Source organism: Ochotona princeps, chromosome 10, assembly GCF_030435755.1.
Source record: "Ochotona princeps isolate mOchPri1 chromosome 10, mOchPri1.hap1, whole genome shotgun sequence".
In the NCBI taxonomy this organism is placed as follows: Eukaryota; Metazoa; Chordata; class Mammalia; order Lagomorpha; family Ochotonidae; genus Ochotona; species Ochotona princeps.
In genome coordinates this window covers 15,432,242-15,451,849 of record NC_080841.1, presented here as the reverse complement: position 1 = coordinate 15,451,849, position 19,608 = coordinate 15,432,242, and the positions used below count along the sequence as shown (strand labels likewise).

At 43.5% G+C, this 19,608-nt stretch overlaps 1 protein-coding gene across 11 annotated transcripts in view; it reads right to left on the bottom strand.

Annotated features, from left to right (window-relative positions):
- The window catches only part of MDM4 (MDM4 regulator of p53), an 88,949-nt gene that overhangs the window by 56,056 nt on the left and 13,285 nt on the right, over nucleotides 1–19,608 (bottom strand). For 3 of the 11 annotated variants that reach the window (XR_009246141.1, XM_058669059.1, XM_058669060.1), the window contains exons 2-7: nucleotides 18,925–19,025; nucleotides 15,461–15,535; nucleotides 11,635–11,768; nucleotides 9,457–9,512; nucleotides 4,245–4,312; nucleotides 3,355–3,454 (exon numbers count right to left, since the gene is read on the bottom strand). Coding sequence is in view for 5 of the 11 variants with exons in the window: in XM_058669059.1 (XP_058525042.1) it covers nucleotides 3,355–3,454; nucleotides 4,245–4,312; nucleotides 9,457–9,512; nucleotides 11,635–11,768; nucleotides 15,461–15,535; nucleotides 18,925–19,002 (511 nt within the window). In the remaining 6 variants the exon portion in view is untranslated. Of the gene's footprint in view, nucleotides 1–993; nucleotides 1,155–3,354; nucleotides 3,455–4,244; nucleotides 4,313–9,456; nucleotides 9,513–11,634; nucleotides 11,769–15,460; nucleotides 15,536–18,924; nucleotides 19,026–19,608 lie in introns of those variants that run through there. The other 8 variants (XR_009246142.1, XR_009246145.1, XR_009246144.1 and 5 more) reach the window with 4 other exon arrangements.

Here is a 19,608-nt window from a genome sequence, read left to right as displayed (position 1 = left end):
TGAAGCTCCTGGATCCTGGTTTCAGCCCAGCCTCTGGCAGCTGTGGTCATTTGGAGACTAAATTAGAGAATGCAAGGTATTTCGGTCTCTCTCTCTAACTTTGCCTTTCAAAAAAACAAATCTTTAAAAAGGGACGGGGGGCAGTGTTGTGACAGTGGGTAACAATACCGCCTACAATGAATGCCAGTTCCTGTCCCAGCTGCTCCACTTCCAATCTAGCTTCCTTCTCATGGTCTGGCAAAAGCAGTGAAGGAGGGCCCAGGTCTCTCCCATGTGAGAGGTCCAGAGGAAGTGCCTGCCTCCTGGTTTCCATCTGGCCCAGCCCCAGCCATGTGGCCTTCTGGAGAATGGATCAGAGGATGGAAGCTCTCGGTCTCCCTCTCTTTCTGTAACCCTGCCTTTCAAATAAATAAATAAATCTTTAAATTAAAAAAAAAAAAGAGAGAAGAAACCATTATGGTAGAGGATAAATTTATGCAAAGGAAAAGAAAAATCAAGAGTTGTATTTGAACAAATTAAATGTCAAATCTTCTGAAAGCATTAAGGAGGCAGCTTGATATGGGAACTGGGCATCTGGGAGAGCACTTAGTGCTAGACATTCAAGTTTGAGCTTGCAAATGCATTTATTTCAGAGACAGAAAGACAGGCAAAGACCTCCCATGTGCTAATTCACTCCCTAAATCTATACAATCTGGAAGGCAAGAATTTGACCCAAGTCCCCAACATGAGTAGCAAGGACCCAAGTATCTGAGCCAGCACCTGCTGGCTCCTAGGGAAGCATTAGCAGGAAGCTGGAGTCAGCAGTAAAGCTAGACTCCAGCCCAGGTACTCACTGTGGGGTGTGAGCATCACAAATGGTTTGTAACTGCTGTACACAACAACCACTCCCAGACAGCACTTAATCATAGCAGTGTGTAAGATCTTAAAAGAAAATAATGTACAGTGGTCAAAAGTAAACAATGCTACTTGTTTCCCTTCAAACCTGAGATTTACCTGATTTGTCTGTAAGTCAGTGGAGCCATTACTTCTAGGTGTATAGTTGTTTCTCAAGTTTCCTAAAAACCACCAAGGCAGGCCAGCTACATCCCACTCCTCAAACCCAAGGTCCAGCCTAGATGTCTCATCTTGGGTTAAATTTTCTATCAAGTCTTCATCTAAAGGAGTCAAATGAAAATGGTGATAACTACATACACAACACTTAATCACCAAGACTATCTCTTTAGAATACTTACAACTTCTGTGGAAGACAAGTAAAAATAAATTTCTACTCGCTGTAAGGGAAAAAAAAAACAAACACCAGAAATCAAGTATGTGGCCATCATGGCAAAACCCAAATATCCTCCTGATAACACTAAAGGTGAACTAGCATCTATTAAGGCATCTCAACAATGACATTGTTCTCGAAGGATTTCCAAATGTTTATTCCCAACAGTCCTACCACTGTAGTATAAAGGACTTGTTCTGGAACGGCTTGACCCATTGGACTGCCGATGTTGACACCACAATGGCCTCACCCAATGTGACCATTTATAGTCACAAAGCAGGGTGCATAAACTTAATGAACAGTCACAGGTTGTCAAGGCAGCCTCACATGTACACTACACATTTTAAGAGACTTCTCAGTAACTTTATCTATGGCAACCTTATAACAAACAATGAACTAAATGAAGCTGGCCACCACGAACTAGTCTTTCCTTTCTTTCCTATCCTCTAGCTTCCCTTGCTGTGCTTTACTCTTTTCCTATATTCTCATTCTCTTCCACCTTTTCCCAAAGTTCCAGGCACGGCCATCAAGGGTCATCAGGTATTTAAATGCGTAGCTGAAGGAATTTCTGCAGTAAATGGGTTCCAGCCAGAGCACAAATCATGTGTATCCCAGCGCAACTTGAGCTTCCTTTTTATCTACTCATTGCTGAAATGGGCAGAAGCCAAGTTCCTGAGGCAGCAGCATGTACCCTCACCTATTACAGCATGGCAGTGATGAAGGGAAGGCCACTAAGTCACTCTTACCACAAAGAAACACCCTGTCCCTCCTACCTGAAGACCTTCCGAGAAATCCTGTGGCCACTCCAGAAAATACTTCAGTATCCCCGAAATTTACATCAGAAGATACAACAAGTTGGGTGATGCTTGTATTTTAAGTAATGTTATTTGCATTTAAATATCACATGAATATTATAACTTAATAACAAATATTATCATACAGACTGATCACTCTGAAGTCACTAAGTAGCCCAAAAATCAGCTTATCTTCAAAAGCACTCTGAAGAAAAAAGTTAGCAGGATATACTGACCCAAATTGCATCTCAACATTTCGAACAGCTTCGGCAGCACCACTTTCTGGGACACAGATAGAGGCATAACCTGAACTGTACTATGTGGGAACTAAGTTCCTATACTAGAATCCATCATATCAGAAACAAAACTTACAATTTTATAGTCACACACATTCGAAAAAGTTTTGGAAAATAATTCTATAAAGTGAGCTGTGGGGGAGACTGCCAAAATCATTGTTCACTCATTCAGTCTGAACACTCCATAGCTAACTGTATGGCACTGATCTGGTGACTGGCAGCCACCATAAAAGAATGACTTGCAGGTCATTCTTAGCCCTGTGATACAAAATATATTTTGTCAACTTTTCAAACTTCAAAAATCTATGAAAACCGGCCTTTAACGCAAGCAGGAATAAGAACTGCAATCAAGGGCCCGGTGCGGTAGCTTGGCAGCTAAAGTTCTTTATGGGCGCTGATTCGTATCCCAGCAGCCCCGCTTCCCATCCAGCTCCCTGCTGTCCTGGGAAAGCAGCTGAGAACAGCCCAAAGCCTTGGGACCCTGCACCAGCGTGGGAGATCCGGAAGAAGCGCCTGGCTTCAGATCGGCTCAGCTCCAGCCACTGCAGCAACTTGGGGAGTGAATCAACGGATGAAAGACCTTCCTCTCTGTCTCTCCTCCTCTCTGTTTATCTGCTTTTCCAATAAAAATAAATAAATCTTAAAAAAAAAAAAAACTGCAATCAAATCAGATAAACACACACACACAAGGCAGGTGAATTGTTTACAGAAAGTTCAGCAGGTGCCCAACTAAGGACCACACAGTTGCCTCTGTCAGCACCTAACTGCGGGGAGAGCTTTGTGCCACCCCAGTGATCACAGGCTACCATCCTCCTCAAAGTTAACACTTGGCGAAAACAGGCCAAGAGAAAAGCATGACAGGACGTACAGCACAAGCCCCCCTGTTCACGGACCGAGTTCTCTATATAAAAGCTTCTACAATTACCTTCATCACAGCTAGTGCTCACTATCAAAGAATCAACAGACAGAAACATCCACAAAGTCTTAATTCAGAATTCACCTTCTTGAGAGTTTCTGCGTTTATGCTGTGAGGTAGGCAGTGTGGGAATATCACGTTCTTCGGCTCTTTTCCTGGAACCGGAACTCCCCTCTGCACTTTGCTGAAAGAGGGGAAAAGTTTCTATCAGGGCAGCAGAACTAACTGTGACCCGGGGATGTAGCAGTTCCATTCTAGCTCACCAGTTAGTGTGCAACACAATGGGCTACACAAGGACCAGAAGTCTGGATTCCAATCACTCATCAAGGAAAGGCCACACAACACTTCTCCCTTAAGCCACAAGAGCAGAGCTAGGAGAATCCCAAACCTGAGGAGGGGAGAGAAATCACTGCACAAAGCAGAAATCTTCTGTAAAAACAGACCATCTCTCGTGAACTACAAAGTGAGGCATAGTTCAGAAAACATGGAAAACCCTCACTACATACCAACATATTCATTCAGTTTCTCATGTTTGCAACAGCTTTACAAAAATGCCCTGATATGAACTTAGTTGCAACAAACCTGCTAAAATCTAATAAAACATTTCTTGATACATAAGCATTTGCTCACTCACTCTCTCCACCCCATATCTCTCTCTCACACACACACACACACACACACACACACACACAAACACACACACAAACACACAGAGGCACACACGAGCCCAAGGAAAATGCAACTGGAAGAACTAAAGATCAGAAGTGCTACATCCCAATAAAGATACAGAGACTGGAACTCTGATACAGGCAGAACAGAGAAGGTTCACTCTGTCCCTGGTCTGTGAACTCCCAAGGACCTTTCATAGCAAATCCTTACCACATTCAGGGAAAGGTCTTGGGAGTCCAAGATCCACAGGTACAGAGAAGGGGCCACTCTGTACAACAAAAGAAGTCACCATGTGGTGAGTTTACCTTCAGTTGGTCTTGACTTGGAATATCCATACTGTGATCCTGTGCGAGAGCGAGAGTCTGAGCAGCATCTGGATAGCAAGTAAAACAAAAGGAAAACCTTCCCTGGTAATAACCATTCTTTCCACACAACAGGACCTCAGCAAACCACCCTGAAGCCACGCTTGGGTCCTAGAAATCTAGAGATGAATTTCATGAGCGTGGGTGGGCAGGTGGGACAAGGCTCTCATTTGCAAGAGGGGAAAAACTAAAACTGATCAAAGTGACAGAGATCAAGACAGGTCATATTCAAAACATCACCAAAATATGGGGGAAGACTGGGAAAAAATAACTAAAAATATTCCTCCCTGGCACGCTGTCAAATTTTGAGAAGTGGCTGCAAGCAGAGGATAAGTGATCAAATTTGCCCAACATATGAACTACCATCACCATAAAATTGAAAAAAAAGTATTCTGAATCTAAATTTTATCTTCAAGTGTGAAAGTTGTACAGGTCATGAGATCCAAAATCTGAAATTTTTCTCATAAGATAATAGTATCTTACATTTAAACCTTCATGTAAGCCCATTCTAAGTGTCAATGACAATTTCATGGCTTATATTCCCATCACCTAATACAGATTAAATCGTTTTCATTAAGTGTTAGTTTTCCCAGTTACTACAAACAACACACAGTAAGTTAGAGGAAAAGGATGAAGTTTTTCTCATATCAATAAACATTAGCCAAGATAGAAACACATCCCAAGGAGTAACAAATTTTTGAGGCAGAAAGTGAAATCAAACTGCACTCACGGCAGAGCTTACTAAAATAATCCAAGTACATCTATCATGGAGCAGGTGATCTGTCACTCCCAGGTTCTGAGGAGACTATTCTAACCCTTCTCTAACGAACACTGCCAGAGAAACAATACTTATTAATGTCACACAGCTAGTCTGATGATTATTCAGACTTGTTTTGTACAAAGCATTCTTGAAATCAGACATATCTATATAGGTGACTGAAGATAGTGAAAAGTGGAAAGAAAGAGACATTATCTTCTAACGACTGTAGTCATCAAAGCCTATTGTCCACTGCTCCACCTCGGATCCAGCTCCCTGCTAATGTGCCAGGGCAAGTAGCAGACGGTGGCCCAAGTGCCCGAGTCCCCGCCCCCACACAGGAATAGTTATGTGGGGGGAGTCTTCCCCTGCCCCGCCCCTCTACAACTTGTCTTCAAATTAGCTTAAAAAAAGAAAAAAGTTTCACTCCTTTGGAAAGGCATAAAAAAAGAGTACACAAAAAGCACTTTTCTCATTTGTCCTGTCAAATACATACAAACCAACATATGAAAAGCAACACACTTAGTCAATCACAAGCACTAATAAGAGGGAAGTCTGATTAGACAATCAAAATTACTAGGGGGTAATTTTGGGGTGGGTCTAGGTCAATGTATTATGGTTATGTAAAGGGCTATCATTTTGAGTCAATACTTTTGAGTAATTGCCCTGGGTTTGAAGTTCCTTTTTTGTTTTTTTGTTTTTTTTTTTAATGTCAAATTTGGGCACCTGATGTGAGGCAGTGAATTGCTGAGTCCTCTTTCGGGACACTTGCATGCCACGTCAGAGTGCCTGTTGGTGCCATGAGAGGCAGCAGACCAAGTACCACAAGAAAAGCCCGGATGAAGTTCCTGCCTCCCGGCTCAGGCCTGGCCCAAACCTGGCTGTTGTAAACTGTTTAGGGAGTGAACCAGCTAATGGAAGATCGTCACTCTGCCTTTCAAATAAATAAACAAATCCTATTTTTAATGATAAATTAAGAGACAAATGGTTTAATGATTTAATGTTTCAGAGGGTAAAAACGTGTTAAAAAATACTTGAAGGGGAAAACTGTTAAAATCCTAGTTAAGGACACATCCACATGAGCATACGCAGACCAAGCAATCAGAACGCTCGGCGCCACAACCTACTAGTGGCCCCTGACCTTTAGACAATCACTTGTACAACGTAAAAAAACAAAAAACAAAGCAGCTTTGTGGACCAGTGAGGTAAGCTGCCGCCAACAACCCCAGCATTTCACTTTAGACTACTAGCTGGAATCCTCGCTATTCCATTCCAGATTAAATTCCCTGCTAATGTGCCTAGGAAAAGCTCCTGCACCCACTCAGGAGATCTGCATGGAGTTCCTGGATCCTGGCTTTACCCACTGAACTCATTTGGATGAACCAGTGGATAAACCAAGCTAGCTCATGTCTGCTTTCTCCCTCTCTTCCACAGTGTGTCTTTCTTTTAAACAAAATCTTAAAAGAAAAAAAAAAAAAAAAGCTTATTGAAACCTTGATATTCCTCTGAGGAATGCTATGAAAATGATTGTAATAACACATGGATATGTGGACTTGTGTTCTGGGGGACCTATGATGCTGGCATCCCTTACAGACACTGGTCATGTCCCAGCTGCTCCATTTCTCATCCAGTTCCCTGCCAATGGTTTGGGAAAAACACTGGAAGATGGCCCACATGTCTGGGCCCCTGCCACCCATGTGGGAGGCCCAGATAATGCTCTGGGTTCCTGGCTGCTGGCTTTGCCCTGTGCCACTGCTGCCAGTGCAGACATTCAGGGAGTGAACCAGAGGATGAAAGATCACTCTCTATATATAAGACTGTGGCTTTTAAAATACATAAATACAAGCAGATTAAATTCTTCAAAGAAAGTAAAAAAGAAAATGACAGAAAAAAGTAACAATTATACCTACTCTAAACATTCAGAAAACAAGCTTTACTAGAAGAATTGATCAGCAATATAAAGTCCTCCATATATTTCAAACCATTTATGACTATACCAAAAAACACTAGTTCACAACTGATAGAATTTCAAGAAAGCTGCCAAATTATTGCTCTGCAACAGAAATGTATAGCTATATGAAGAAATTAAAGCAGCTCAAAAAAACTAACAGGTTTTCAAAAATCAGTAAGTCCAAAATCATGTTATGCTGTAAGAGCAAAATGTCTTTCCCTGATTCTAAAGTATAAATTCTTAAAAGGAATGGATTCTTTTCTATCTATTTCCATAAGCTTTCTGAAAATACCCAATCCTAAGATTATAAACTTGGGGTCTGGAGTGATGGCTCAGTGGCTAACGTCCTCACCTTCTAAGAGCTAGGATCCCAAATGGGCACCAATTAATGTCCTGCTGCCCTACTTCCCATCCAGCTCCCTGCTTGTGACCTGGGAAAGCAGTCGAGGACGGCCCAAACCTTGGGACCCTGCACCCACATGGGAGACCCAGAAGCTCCTGGCTCCTGCCACTGTGACCACTTTCAGAGTGAGCTAGCAGATGGGAAGACCTTTCTGTGACCCTAATCCGCCTTTCCAATAAAAATAAATAAATCTTCAAAAACAAAAAAAGATTACAAAGTTGGGCTTTCTTCAAAAAGCAATGTTACTCAGTCTAATCTGAAACACGGAAGTACTTCACATAGTTACCCAGCTTACTCCGCTGTTAACAGTCTTCAGACTCCAGCATTTTCCTAATTTACTTAATAAATTAACCTCACAGGGCAGTATTTAAAGATGTGGAATCATCAGAGTTGGCATTCAAATGAAAATAATAGGTTCCTGCAGTGCCTCCTAACAGTCAGCTGACTGACGGCACCTGGGTCCACAGGGTCGGCCGCGACCCAGGAAGCACAAGCACATCCACAGGGCTCGGGTGGGATGCAGCAGAAGCACAAGGCCCACCCAGGAGGTTTTCCTGACAACAACAGCATTAAACCTGAATCCACTCAAGGACTACCAGTTCACCACAACTGGGAGATAGAGAAACCACACTAAACAACATCACAAGATACAATCTGTTAACTCCAGAATATGGGACATCCTTCAAGACCAATGATCCATTTCTTCAACAAATAAATGACATAAAAGCAAAAGGAGTATTGTATAGAGCACTGTGGGGAGAATAACCATAGCTAACAATCTACTATATTCAAGGATCTCCAAAGAGTTCACTGAAGGGCCAGCACTTTGGCCTCAGGGGTAAACCTGCCACTTAACAGTGCCGACATCCTGTATGGGCACCGGTTCTAGTCCCAGCTGCCCCAGTTCCGATCCAGCTTTCTGCTAATGCATCTGGAAAAGCAGCAGAGGATCAACCCAGTACCTGGGTCCCTGTACTCACACGGGAGTTGCAAAAGAAGCTCCTGGATTCAGGATGGCCCAGTCCAATCACTGCAGCCATTTGGGGATTACACCAGGGGTTGGAGGATCAATGTCTGTCTTTCCTCTCTGTAACTCTACCTTTCAAACAGAGCAATCTCTTAGACAAAGGGGTGGGTGGGACTTGGACAACAGCTCAACAGGTTAATCCTTCACCTGCAAACACCAGTCTCCCATACACATACCGCTAAGTGTCCTGGCTACTCCACCTCTGATTCAACTCTCCACTTGTGGGTTGGGAAGGGAAAGGAGGATACTCTACTTTCTTAGGCCTTTGCACTCACATGGGGACCCAAAGGGGAACCCTGGTTCCTTATCAGAGCTCAGCTCTGGCCATTATGGCCATTTGGGGACGTGAACCAGCAGACAGAAGGTCTTTGTCCTTTTCTCTCCTCTCTCTGCCTTTCAAATAAATAAATCTTCAAAAAAAAATTGAGGATTTTGAATATTTCCAACACAAAGAAATGATAAATGTTTGAATGAAGGAAATGCTAATTACTTTGATTTGATCACTGCATTATACACAAGCATTAAACTATCACCATACTCTATTAACACAATCCTACATCAACTAAAGACAAAATGTTGCTAAATAAAAGTTTTAATTAAAACCAAAACCAAAAACAAGTCCAAATTTAGCATTAATGCAAGACATTAACAACCAAATACACATGCAGACTGAATGCCGATTCAAATAAGTCGAAATTAGGAGACATTTTTGAGGAAACAGTGAGAGATGATACATAAACTGCCTATTATTAATAGTGCTATGGGATTAGCATTAGTTTTGTTACTCATCTTGCTGGGTACAATAAAAGACCTTATTTTGCTGATAATTTCTAAAAGTAGAAGGAGAAGCAGCAAACAGTTACTCCATGTAGGCGGGGAGCTCACTGTATAGGCGGGCAGCTCACTAGACCACCAGTCATGTCAAAGACAGCATTCCAGAACCTCCTTGCTTTCCCGTCATTTGACCCCTTGAACTCAAAACTGTGATAGAGACTGAAGAAATAGCATGTGACATACCTGTAGCAGCAGTAGCTAAGGTGACAAGATTTTTTCTTAGCATGTCATACAGAGGGCTGTAAAACAGTTAACAAAAAATAAATCTCCAATGACATTTTGAAGATATAAGCTATACTGATATTTTCGATTAAATAATACACTGATTTTAGAAACGTTATCTATCAATTCTACCTGTAGAATATAGAAATAGAATACTTTTCCCAGAATAGCTGTTTTTTTTTTAAAGACTTATTTATTGTATTACAAAGTCAGATATACAGAGAGGAGGAGAGACAGAGAGGAAGATCTTCCATCCGATGATTCACTCCCCAAGTGAGCCGTAATTGCCGATGCATGCCAATCTGAAGCCGGGAACCAGGAACCTCTTCCGGGTCTCCCACGCGGGTGCAGGGTCCCAAAGCTTTGGGCCGTCCTCGACTGCCTTCCCAGGACACAATCAGGGAGCTGGATGGGAAGTGAGGCTGCCGGGAGTAGAACTGGCGCCCATATGGGATCCCGGGGCGTTCAAGGCGAGGACTTAAGCCGCTAGGCCACGCCGGAGCTGTTTTAAAAATTGGAGACTAGGGCCCGGCACGGTAGCCTAACAGCTAAAGTCCTTGCCTTGAACACACCAGGATCCCATATGGGCGCCAGTTCTACTCCCGGCAGCCTCACTTCCCATCCAGCTCCCTGATTGTGTCCTGGGAAGGCAGTCGAGGACGGCCCAAAGCTTTGGGACCCTGCACCCGCGTGGGAGACCTGGAAGAAGCTCCAGGTTCCTGGCTTCAGATTGGCTCAGCTCCAGCCAATGCAGCTGCTTGGGGAGGGAACCATCAGATGGAGGATCTTCCTCTCTGTTTCTCCTCCTCTCTGTGTATCTAACTTTTCAGTAAAAATAAATAAATCTTTTTAAAAAATGGAGGGCTCGGTGCAATAGCGTAGTGGTTATGGTCCTCGCCTTGGACATGCCGAGATCCCATATGGGCGCCGGTTCTAATCCTGGCAGCTTCACTTCCCATCCAGCTCCCTGCTTGTGGCCTGGGAAAGCAGTCGAGGATGGCTCAGGGCCTTAGGATCCTGCACCTACGTGGGAGACACGGAAAGAGGTTCCTGGCTTTGGATCGGCGCAGTACTGGCCGCTGTGGCCATTTGGGGAGTAAATCATCGGACGGAAGATCTTCCTCTCTGTCTCTCCTCCTCTCTGTACACCTGCCTTTCCAATAAAATAAACAAATCAAAAAAAAAAAAAAATTGGAGGCTAGCACTTTGACACAATGCACACTGCTGCACACAATGCCAGCGTCATGTATAGGCGCCGTCAAGTCTGGCTCCTCTACTTCCAGTTCAGCCTCCTGCTCATGTGCCTGGGATAGCAGTAAGATGGCACAAGTGCTTGGGCCCCTGCATCCATGTGAGACCCTGATGAAGTTCCTGGCTCCTGGCTTTAGTCTGGCCCAGCCCTGGTCATTACAGTGACCTGGAAAGTAAACCAGTGGGTAGAAGATCTATTTCTTCCTCTTCCTAACTCTGGCTTTCAAATAAATCAAATCTTCAAGGAAAAAAAAAAGGCTAAATATGAAGATATTCAATGTCTATGCCTGTGTTACCTTGCTCCTATTAAAAAAATTATATGATAATAAATTTTTTTTTTTTTTAATTAACTGTTCTACACTGTGGCATGCAGGTTAAACTGCTGTTTGCAATGCAGCCATCTCAAACAGGAGTGCTGGTTTAAATCCCAGCTGCTCCAAGTCCAATCCAGTTCCCTACTACTGAAGCCTGGGAAAGCAGCAATTAGATCCCTGCCATCCACAGGGGAGCTCTGTGGAGTTCCAGACTCCTGACTTCAGCCTGGCCTAACGCCAGTCACGGAGGCCACTTGGGGAATGAACAAGCAGACGGGAATCTCCAGCTTACCCAATCCCCTCTAAGCCACCAGTTCTCCATGTAATCTCACTCCTGTAAGGAACCTCAGCTGACCCCCCCCATCCTCTAGAGCCCATCCACTTCAGGAACCTCTTTTTATCCTGCAGTTTATGCTGTAATTTTATCACACACTGTCACTCTGCAAGCTCCGTACAAGCAGAGCCCACACTGCTCCCACTACTGCTTCCCACCAGACAGGCTCTCACCCACGTGCTAAGGGCATCACAGCAAGCCGTGGAGATGAAGGATGTGAGGCGGTCCCTGGCTCATTACCTTGGATCTTTCACAGAAAAGCTCTGTCGTCCCAGCAGCTCTCCCAACACATCTCCACCACAATGTACCATATGCTGTTCCTTCTGGTCATACAGCTGCTTCACCATTATGTACTGGCCGAGATAGTGCATGACCTGAATGGAAACAAAACACCAGGAAGCCTTCCGTCCAGCTGTTAACCACCACACTAACTACAAGCAAGTAAGGTGTGAGTGTGTCAGAGAGAGAACACTCCTAAGGCCATCAGTGCTCACGCCAGGCGCCCCGCAACAGAACAGCTGCTCCCAACTACGGAGAGTGTTTCCATGCAGCAGCCTGCGGCCCGGTAACACACCCATCCTCTTCAGGCCAGAAATGTGCCTATGTGACCATGAGAAAAAGTGGTTATCTATCTAATATCCCATTAAAAATCTTCTCACCATTCCAAATAAAGGAATCTGTCCTACTGCTAGTAACAAACTTTGCCTGGACCATAAAAGTATTTTCCAAAGCAAGGATCTGACACAGCAGTTAGAATGTTACTTGGGACGCCAGTGTCCTGTAAGCGCACCAGGGTTAAAGTCCTGGCTCTGCTTCTTACAGTAAGCACCTGAAGAGGCAGCACATGACTCACGTACTTAGGCTCCTGTCACCCATTTGGGAGAGACACAGACCAAGTCCTGGGTTCCAGGATTCAGCCTGGTCGAGGCCCAGCTATGTTGGAGATTCAGGGAATGAACTAGCAAATGGAAGATCTCCCTCTTTTTCCACCTTTCAAACAAAACCACGGTAATTTTTTTAACTTAAAAAAAAATACAAGTCCAAGGGCACATAAACAACTTGTCTAGAGTTTAATTTTCATTTTTTATTTGAAAAGCAGAGAGAGGAAGACATGAAGAGAAACAGAAATCTACACAATAGTTCATTTGCCAAATACTTGAATCATCCGCTCCTTGCCAGTGGGAACACCAACAGAAAGCTTCATGGGAAGTGGAATAGCCAGCACTTGAATCAGACACCCTGATACAAGATGCTGGCATTACAAATGGTGACTTAACCACCACACCAAAGTCTACTCCTGTTCAATGTTTAATTAATCCATTAGCACTGTAAATGAATAAAACAGAACTTGTTTATCACTGACAGCTTATCTGGCTTGTTATTACAAAGTTTTTTAAAAAGTGAAAGGAAATAAACAAGCCTGTAATTTGAAAATTATAAAAATTGGGGGCTGATGGATAATGTTGTACCTGCAGCACAGATAATTCCATATGAGTGTTGTTAGTTCTGGCTGCTTCACTTTCCATCCAGCAGAGCACTGCTTGTGGCCTGGGCAAGCAAAGGGGATGGGGGATGGACCAAAGCCTTGGGATCCTACACTGCGTGAGGGACCTGGCAGAAGCTCCTGGCTCCAGATCAATCCAGCTCTGGCCCCTGTGGCCATCTGAGGCCATCTGAGGAATGAATCAGCAGGCAGATGAGCTCTCTCACTGTCTCTCCCTTTCTCTTTGTAATTCTGACCTTCAAGTAGAATAAATAAATTAAAAAAAAAAAAAAAGATCCAAAACTGGGTAGACACCTAGCACTAAGTCCTCAGTTAGGGTATCTATGTGCCTCAGAGTTCCTGGGTTTAACAGCCAACTCTGGTTCTTGACTCCATTTTTCTGCTGATGCAGACCCTAGGAAGCAATGGTGGTGATGGCTCACACAGCTGGAGCCCTGCCACCAGTGTGAGAGACCACGACTGATGCTCACTCCCAGCTTGGGCCTGGTCTAGCCTCAGCTAGAGGCCTTTGGGAGTAAGAAACACCTCTTTCTTTCAAATATATAATCAATTCAATAACATGGGTACTGGTTCAACTCCCAGCTCCTTCCACTTTAGATTCAGCTCCTTGCTAATAATGTTCCTGGGGGTGGGGGGCAGCGCAGTGGCCTAGCGGCTGAAGTCCTTGCCTTGAAAGCACCGGGATACCATTTGGACGCCAGTTCTAATCCCAGAAGCCCTAACTCCCATCCAGCTTCCTGCTTGTGTCCTGGGAAAGAAGTCGAGGACGGCCCAAAGCCTTGGGACCCTGCGCCCCTGTGGGACACCCAGAAGAGGCTCTGGGCTCCTGGCTTCAGATTGGCTCAGCTCTGGTTGTTGCGGTCACTTGGGGAGTGAATCATCAGACAGAAGATATTCCTCTTTATCTCCTCCTCTCTCTATATATATGACTGTGCAATAAAAATAAATAAATATTTATATTAAAAAAAAATAATGTTCCTGGGAAGGCTACGGGGGATGGCTCTAGTACTCAGGTCCCTACATCTGCAAGAGACACCCGGAGGAAGCTCCTGGCTCCCAGGTTCAGGCTGGCCTGGCCATCCGAGTGATCCAGTGGATGAAAGCTCTCTCCATTTCTGTCTCTGCCTTCCAAACAAATAAATCTTTAAAAAAAATAATAAAAACAATAAAAATAGATCGGTTTCCTGGAAAAATCTGGAATGCCTTCAGATTTGTTTGAGAAGTGCACTGGCCTGGAAATAACGCAATGCTCATAAAAGCTTAAAAAAAAGGTTAATAATTTTGCTCCCTCTGTTTCAGAAGGGCTTGACAGCTACCCTAGCAAGCAGTTTCAACAGATTAAGAGTTTACTACTTAGTTTTTTTTCACATAAAAAATTCAATTTGCGGGCCAGGCGGCGTGGCCTAACGGCTAAAGTCCTCGCCTTGAACGCGCCAGGATCCCATATGGGCGCCGGTTCTAATCCCGGCAGCTCCACTTCCCATCCAGCTCCCTGCTTGTGGCCTGGGAAAGCAGTTGAGGACGGCCAAATGCATTGGGACACTGCACCTGCGTGGGAGACCCGGAAGAGGTTCCAGGTTCCCGGCTTCGGATCGGCCCGTTGCGGCTCACTTGGGGAGTGAATCATCGGACGGAAGATCTTCCTCTCTGTCTCTCCTCTGTATATATCTGGCTGTAATAAAATGAATAAATCTTTAAAAAAAAAAAAAATTCAATTTGCTTTTGTTTTTTAAAAATTTTTTCAGAAGCTAAGTCAGTTATTTAAATGCATGGCTGTTCAAAATAGCTCACGGTGCTCAGAAGAGCGTATGACACATTTATAATGAAAAGCCACTGCATTTAATTTCCGCCTGGCAGCATATCCTGTAGGGCACAGTATCATTTGTACATGTTCTGCATTTTAACTCCCGATCAATGAACTCATGTCAATGTTAGGCTTCACTTCTAATAACTCCAAAAGGAACTCTAAAGGAAAGAAGCAGCTTAATTTAACTCAGCTTCTAAAGCAGAACCAAGAGATGTTGGTCCTCCAGTACTTCTCAGTATTACAACTGCCTTTCTTAGACTTGATTTCAGAACTACTTTATTTGCTAGCTTCCACTTCTCAGCTGATTTGTTTTGTTTTAATTTCAATATAGTTTAAAAAAAAATTTCAATATAGTTTATTTTCCAAACAGGTCCCAATACTGAGGCTCCAGCCTGCCTTGTCATCAGACAAGCTACAAACACTTGCCCAGCATCAGCTGATCTTAAAACTGAAGAGTTGTGGAATAGTGGTTAAGCCGCTGACAGCATGCTGCTGTTTGCGTTCTGCTGCATCTCTTCTGGTTCTACTAACATGCCTGGGAGAGCAGAAGACAGCCCAAGTGCTTGAGATCTCTACACCCACATGGAGACCAGGAAGGAGTGCCAGGCTCCTGACGTTAGCTGCGCCTCACGCAGAGCCGGTGCAGCTATCAGAGGAGTAAACCAGGAGAGGGAAGATCTCTCTCACTCTGTGTAATTCTTTAAAATAAACAAATAAATCCTTCAAAAACAAGAGTGTTTTCCTTAACGTTTTACCTCTTTAACAGTGAACATTTCACCTTGTGCACCAGCTGCCTGCAAGATCTTCAACAGTGGCAGTTTTGGTCGTACCTGATGTAAATATAAAATAAGTCAGCTATTTGCACTTCAACAGCATTGGCTTCTGAAAGCCAATGGAACAACAGAATTTTCTGAAATGTTTAAGAAACGCAATCCCCAATAATACTTATCAAATAACATATAATATTGCTATGCAAAAAAACAACCACAGATGATCAAAGTGGTACTTGCTGCTTCCTGGAAAAAATCATTTGTAAAAAAAGCACACCTACTAGAATGCTTATAATATTAAATAAATAAATTTTTAAAAAAACCCTTTTTTCAAAGTAAAGTGTTGATAAGGACACAAGAGAAAGTGGAACCCCTGCACACTGCTCAAAGTAAGGTGGGGAGGCTGCTGTGCAAACAGTCTGGTTGCCCTTGATAAAGCCATGTGACCCAGCCATGCTGTTCCAGGAAAACACCCAAAAGAACTGAAAGCCAAACCAAGAATTTGTTAACCCACGTTGAGAGCAGTGTTATTCACAGAGACAAAAGCTGACGACAACCTATATGTCCATCAGTAACAAATGAGTAACACGTACAGCCAAGAAGCAGCGACTACTAGCCCCCTCCATTCTGACTGTGGAGACTGCAGCCAATTTTGTTTTAACTTTAAATTGTCAAAGAAAAAATAGGAAAAAAAAATCTTTGCTCAAATCAGTCTCTTAATAGTCTTAGTTTTCTTAACATACTCCTCAGTCTAAATTTTACAAATACTTCCCAACTTTTCTCCCAATATTTTTTATTTGTAACATTTAAATCTCTTTCTAAGATTCATTTATTTTTTACTGGAAATGCAGATCAGATTTACGGACAGAAAGAAACACTGGCTCACTCCCCAAGGTGCCGCAATAGTCAGAGCTGAGCCAGGAGCTTCTTTTGGGTCTCCCATGCAAGTACAGGGTTCCAAGGCCTTGGGCCATCCTCAACTGCTCTCCCAGGTCACAAGTAGGAAGCTGGACGGGAAGTGGAGCTGCTGGGAAACAAGACAGCATCCATACAAGACCCTGGCACTTGTAAAGTGAGGATTATATTTAGTCAGACCATTACACCAGGCCCTAACATTTAAATTTTTAATCTTTGTTATAGGAGGACATTGTGACCCTAGAAGGTCGGTGAGCACAGGATTACAGTTGATTGGACAATATTTGTATGATAAACAACTGAATGGGTGTGACTGATTGGATATCCTTTGCATGAGAACAACTGAATGACTACCTTTTGTATACCTGATGACATATCATCTGTATAAGAACAGTTGAGTGGAAAGTAATATACAAGACAAAAGGACTTCCAAACAAAGTATCTCTACCCTAATCCTGTATGACCCTCAGTGTATAAAGTCTGATGCTACTAATAAACTAAGGCTTTTGACCATCAGTCAGGGTCCACGTGTGTTATTATCGGCTCCGTGCACCAAGTCCATCACTGCGGGACAGCGACACTTTCTGGCATTTAGTTTTGTGTAAGTTCTAAAAAGCAGTCATGTGCTTTCCTCCGAAGACAGACAATTCTCTCAGAATCCCTTGTTATACGGGCCACATTCTTCCCTATCATCTATAAAGGAACATACATACATTGTAAGATGTTTAAGAAAGCACAAAAGTAAGGCCCAGTGCAATAGCCTAGCGGCTAAAGTCCTCTTTGTATACGCTGGGATCCCATATGGGCACCAGTTCTAATCCTGGCAACCCCACTTCCCATTCAGCTCCCAGCCTGTGGTCTGAAGAAACAGTCAAGGATGGCCCAAAGTCTTGGGACCCTGTACCAGCGTAGGAGACCCGAAGAGGCTCCTGGCTTCGGATTAGTTCAGCTCCGGCTATTGCGGCCACTTGGAGAGTGAACCATGGACAGAAGATCTCTCTGTCTATGTCTCTCCTCCTCTCTGTATATCTGACTTTCCAATAAAAATTAAAAAGTCTTGGGTCCATTGCAGTAGCCTAGGATCTAAAGTCCTCACCTTGAACACACTGGGATTCCATATGGGCATCGGTTCTAATCCCAGCAGTCCCACTTCCCATCCAGTTCCATGCTTGTGGCCTGGGAAAGCAGTTGGGGACGGCCCCAAGCCTTGGGACCCTGCACCCATGTGGGAGACCTGGAAGAGGCTCTGACCTCCTGGCTTCGGATTGGCACAGCTCCAGCCACTGCGGCCACTTAGGGAGTGAACTATCAGATGGAGGATCTTCCTCTCTGTCTCTCCTCCTCTCTATATCTCCCTTTCTATTAAAAAGAATAAATCTTAAAAAAAAAAAGTTTTTTAAAAAAGAGAAAAAGTGTGGTACGGGATATAATGTAGAATTCACCAATGGGTGCTGGGATTGTGGCATAGTGGGTAAAGCCACTGCCAGTGACACTGGCATTCCATATGGGCATTGCCTCACGTCCACTTCCAATCCAGCTAAAGGCCTAGCAAAATAACAGAAGACAATCCAAGTGCTTGGGCCCATGCCATACAAATGGAAGACCTGGAAGTTTCTGGCTCCTGGCTTCACCCTGTCCCAGCTTAGCTACTGCAGCCATCTGTACAGTAAACCAGAGGATCTAAGACATCTCTATCTCTCCCCTTCTCTATAATTATTTAAAATAAACAAATCTTTAAATATAAAAATTGGTAATTATGAGCTATATCTCCTATATTAGTGACTCAAAAGAGGGAATAATGGAGGAAGGTAGACAACATTCAATAGATACTGAAAGACAAATCAATCAATGTTTGGCATCTGGTTAGGGTACAATCATTCAATTAAGAGTGATATTTAGGGTCCAGCACAATAGTTTAGTGGCTAAAGTCCTTGCCTTGAACGCACCTGGATCTATTATGGGCGCCAGTTCTATTTCCGGCAGCTCCACTTCCCATCCAGCTCCCTGCTTGTGGCCTGGGAAAGCAGTTGAGGATGGCCCAAAGCCATGGGACCCTCCACCCACGTGGGAGACCTTGAAAAATCTCCTGGCTTCAGATTCGCTCAGCTACAGCCGTTGTGGCTGCTTGGGGAGTGAACCATCAGAGAGAAGATCTTCCTCTCGGTCTCTCCTTTTCTCTGTATATCTGCCTTTCCAATAAAATATATATAATCTTTTAAAAAAAAAAGTGATATCTAAAGTAATTATAGCAATGTGAGGAACCCAGAAAACAAACTTACCTTACCTAGCCCCAAACTCTCCACTAGCCATCTATACTATACAACATGTTAGTGTGTAAAATATATCAAATATACCATTTTAGACCATCTGAACTTCCAAATATTTATATTGTCAATAATCAATTTAAATGTCTAAGTATTGGCATCCATCTCCCTCATCATATTTTCATATAAAATCTGAGTCAATGATGTCAGCTACATGCCTCAACACAAAAAGAAATGACAGATACACAGAACCGCCCACTACTGATTTACCTTTTTGATTCGTTCTGCAGAGATCCTGCAAGCACTGTCAGAAGTGGAACACTGGGCAGAAGTAGAATATGATGTCATCTTGGCAGTAAAGAACTTGCAGCCTTTGGTTAAAAAAGGAAAAAAAAGGTATAAAATCTTTTCTAACAAGACCCAGCAGAAGTCAAAAACTACGCACATTTGGATCTGAGTATCCGGCCAAAAGCACCCAGCCCTGGCTCAGCTGCTTCGTACCTCTGGCCACTCCAAGAGCTGAAAAGCTTAACTGAAACAGAGGGACTCATGTACGCTTTCCTCAGGTGAAGCCCGAAACAGGTTCGGGCATGTTCCAACTTCCACACTGATGTTAATCAGTAAATTGTTTTAGCACAAAGTCAAACCTACAGTAAGTGCCTCCCCAGCAGGTATTAAACTGTCCTTCCTGATCTCTTCTGGGGGACAGCTAGCGCCCTCTAGAAGACAGCATGTGGGAGTTGGAGAATTAACAAGGGAAGAACACTTGGAGGAAAGCCCTGGAAGCCACCAGAACATGTCCTGACAAGGAACCTCTGAAAGTCAGACTCAACGCGCTTTTAAAACAGCTTTTAACTGTGCCAAACCCAAAAGAAAAAAGCAACTAAATCCTCACAAGATGGTCTTACTGAGATGGATATGTGAAATATGCAATGTTTTGAAATTTTTCACTTT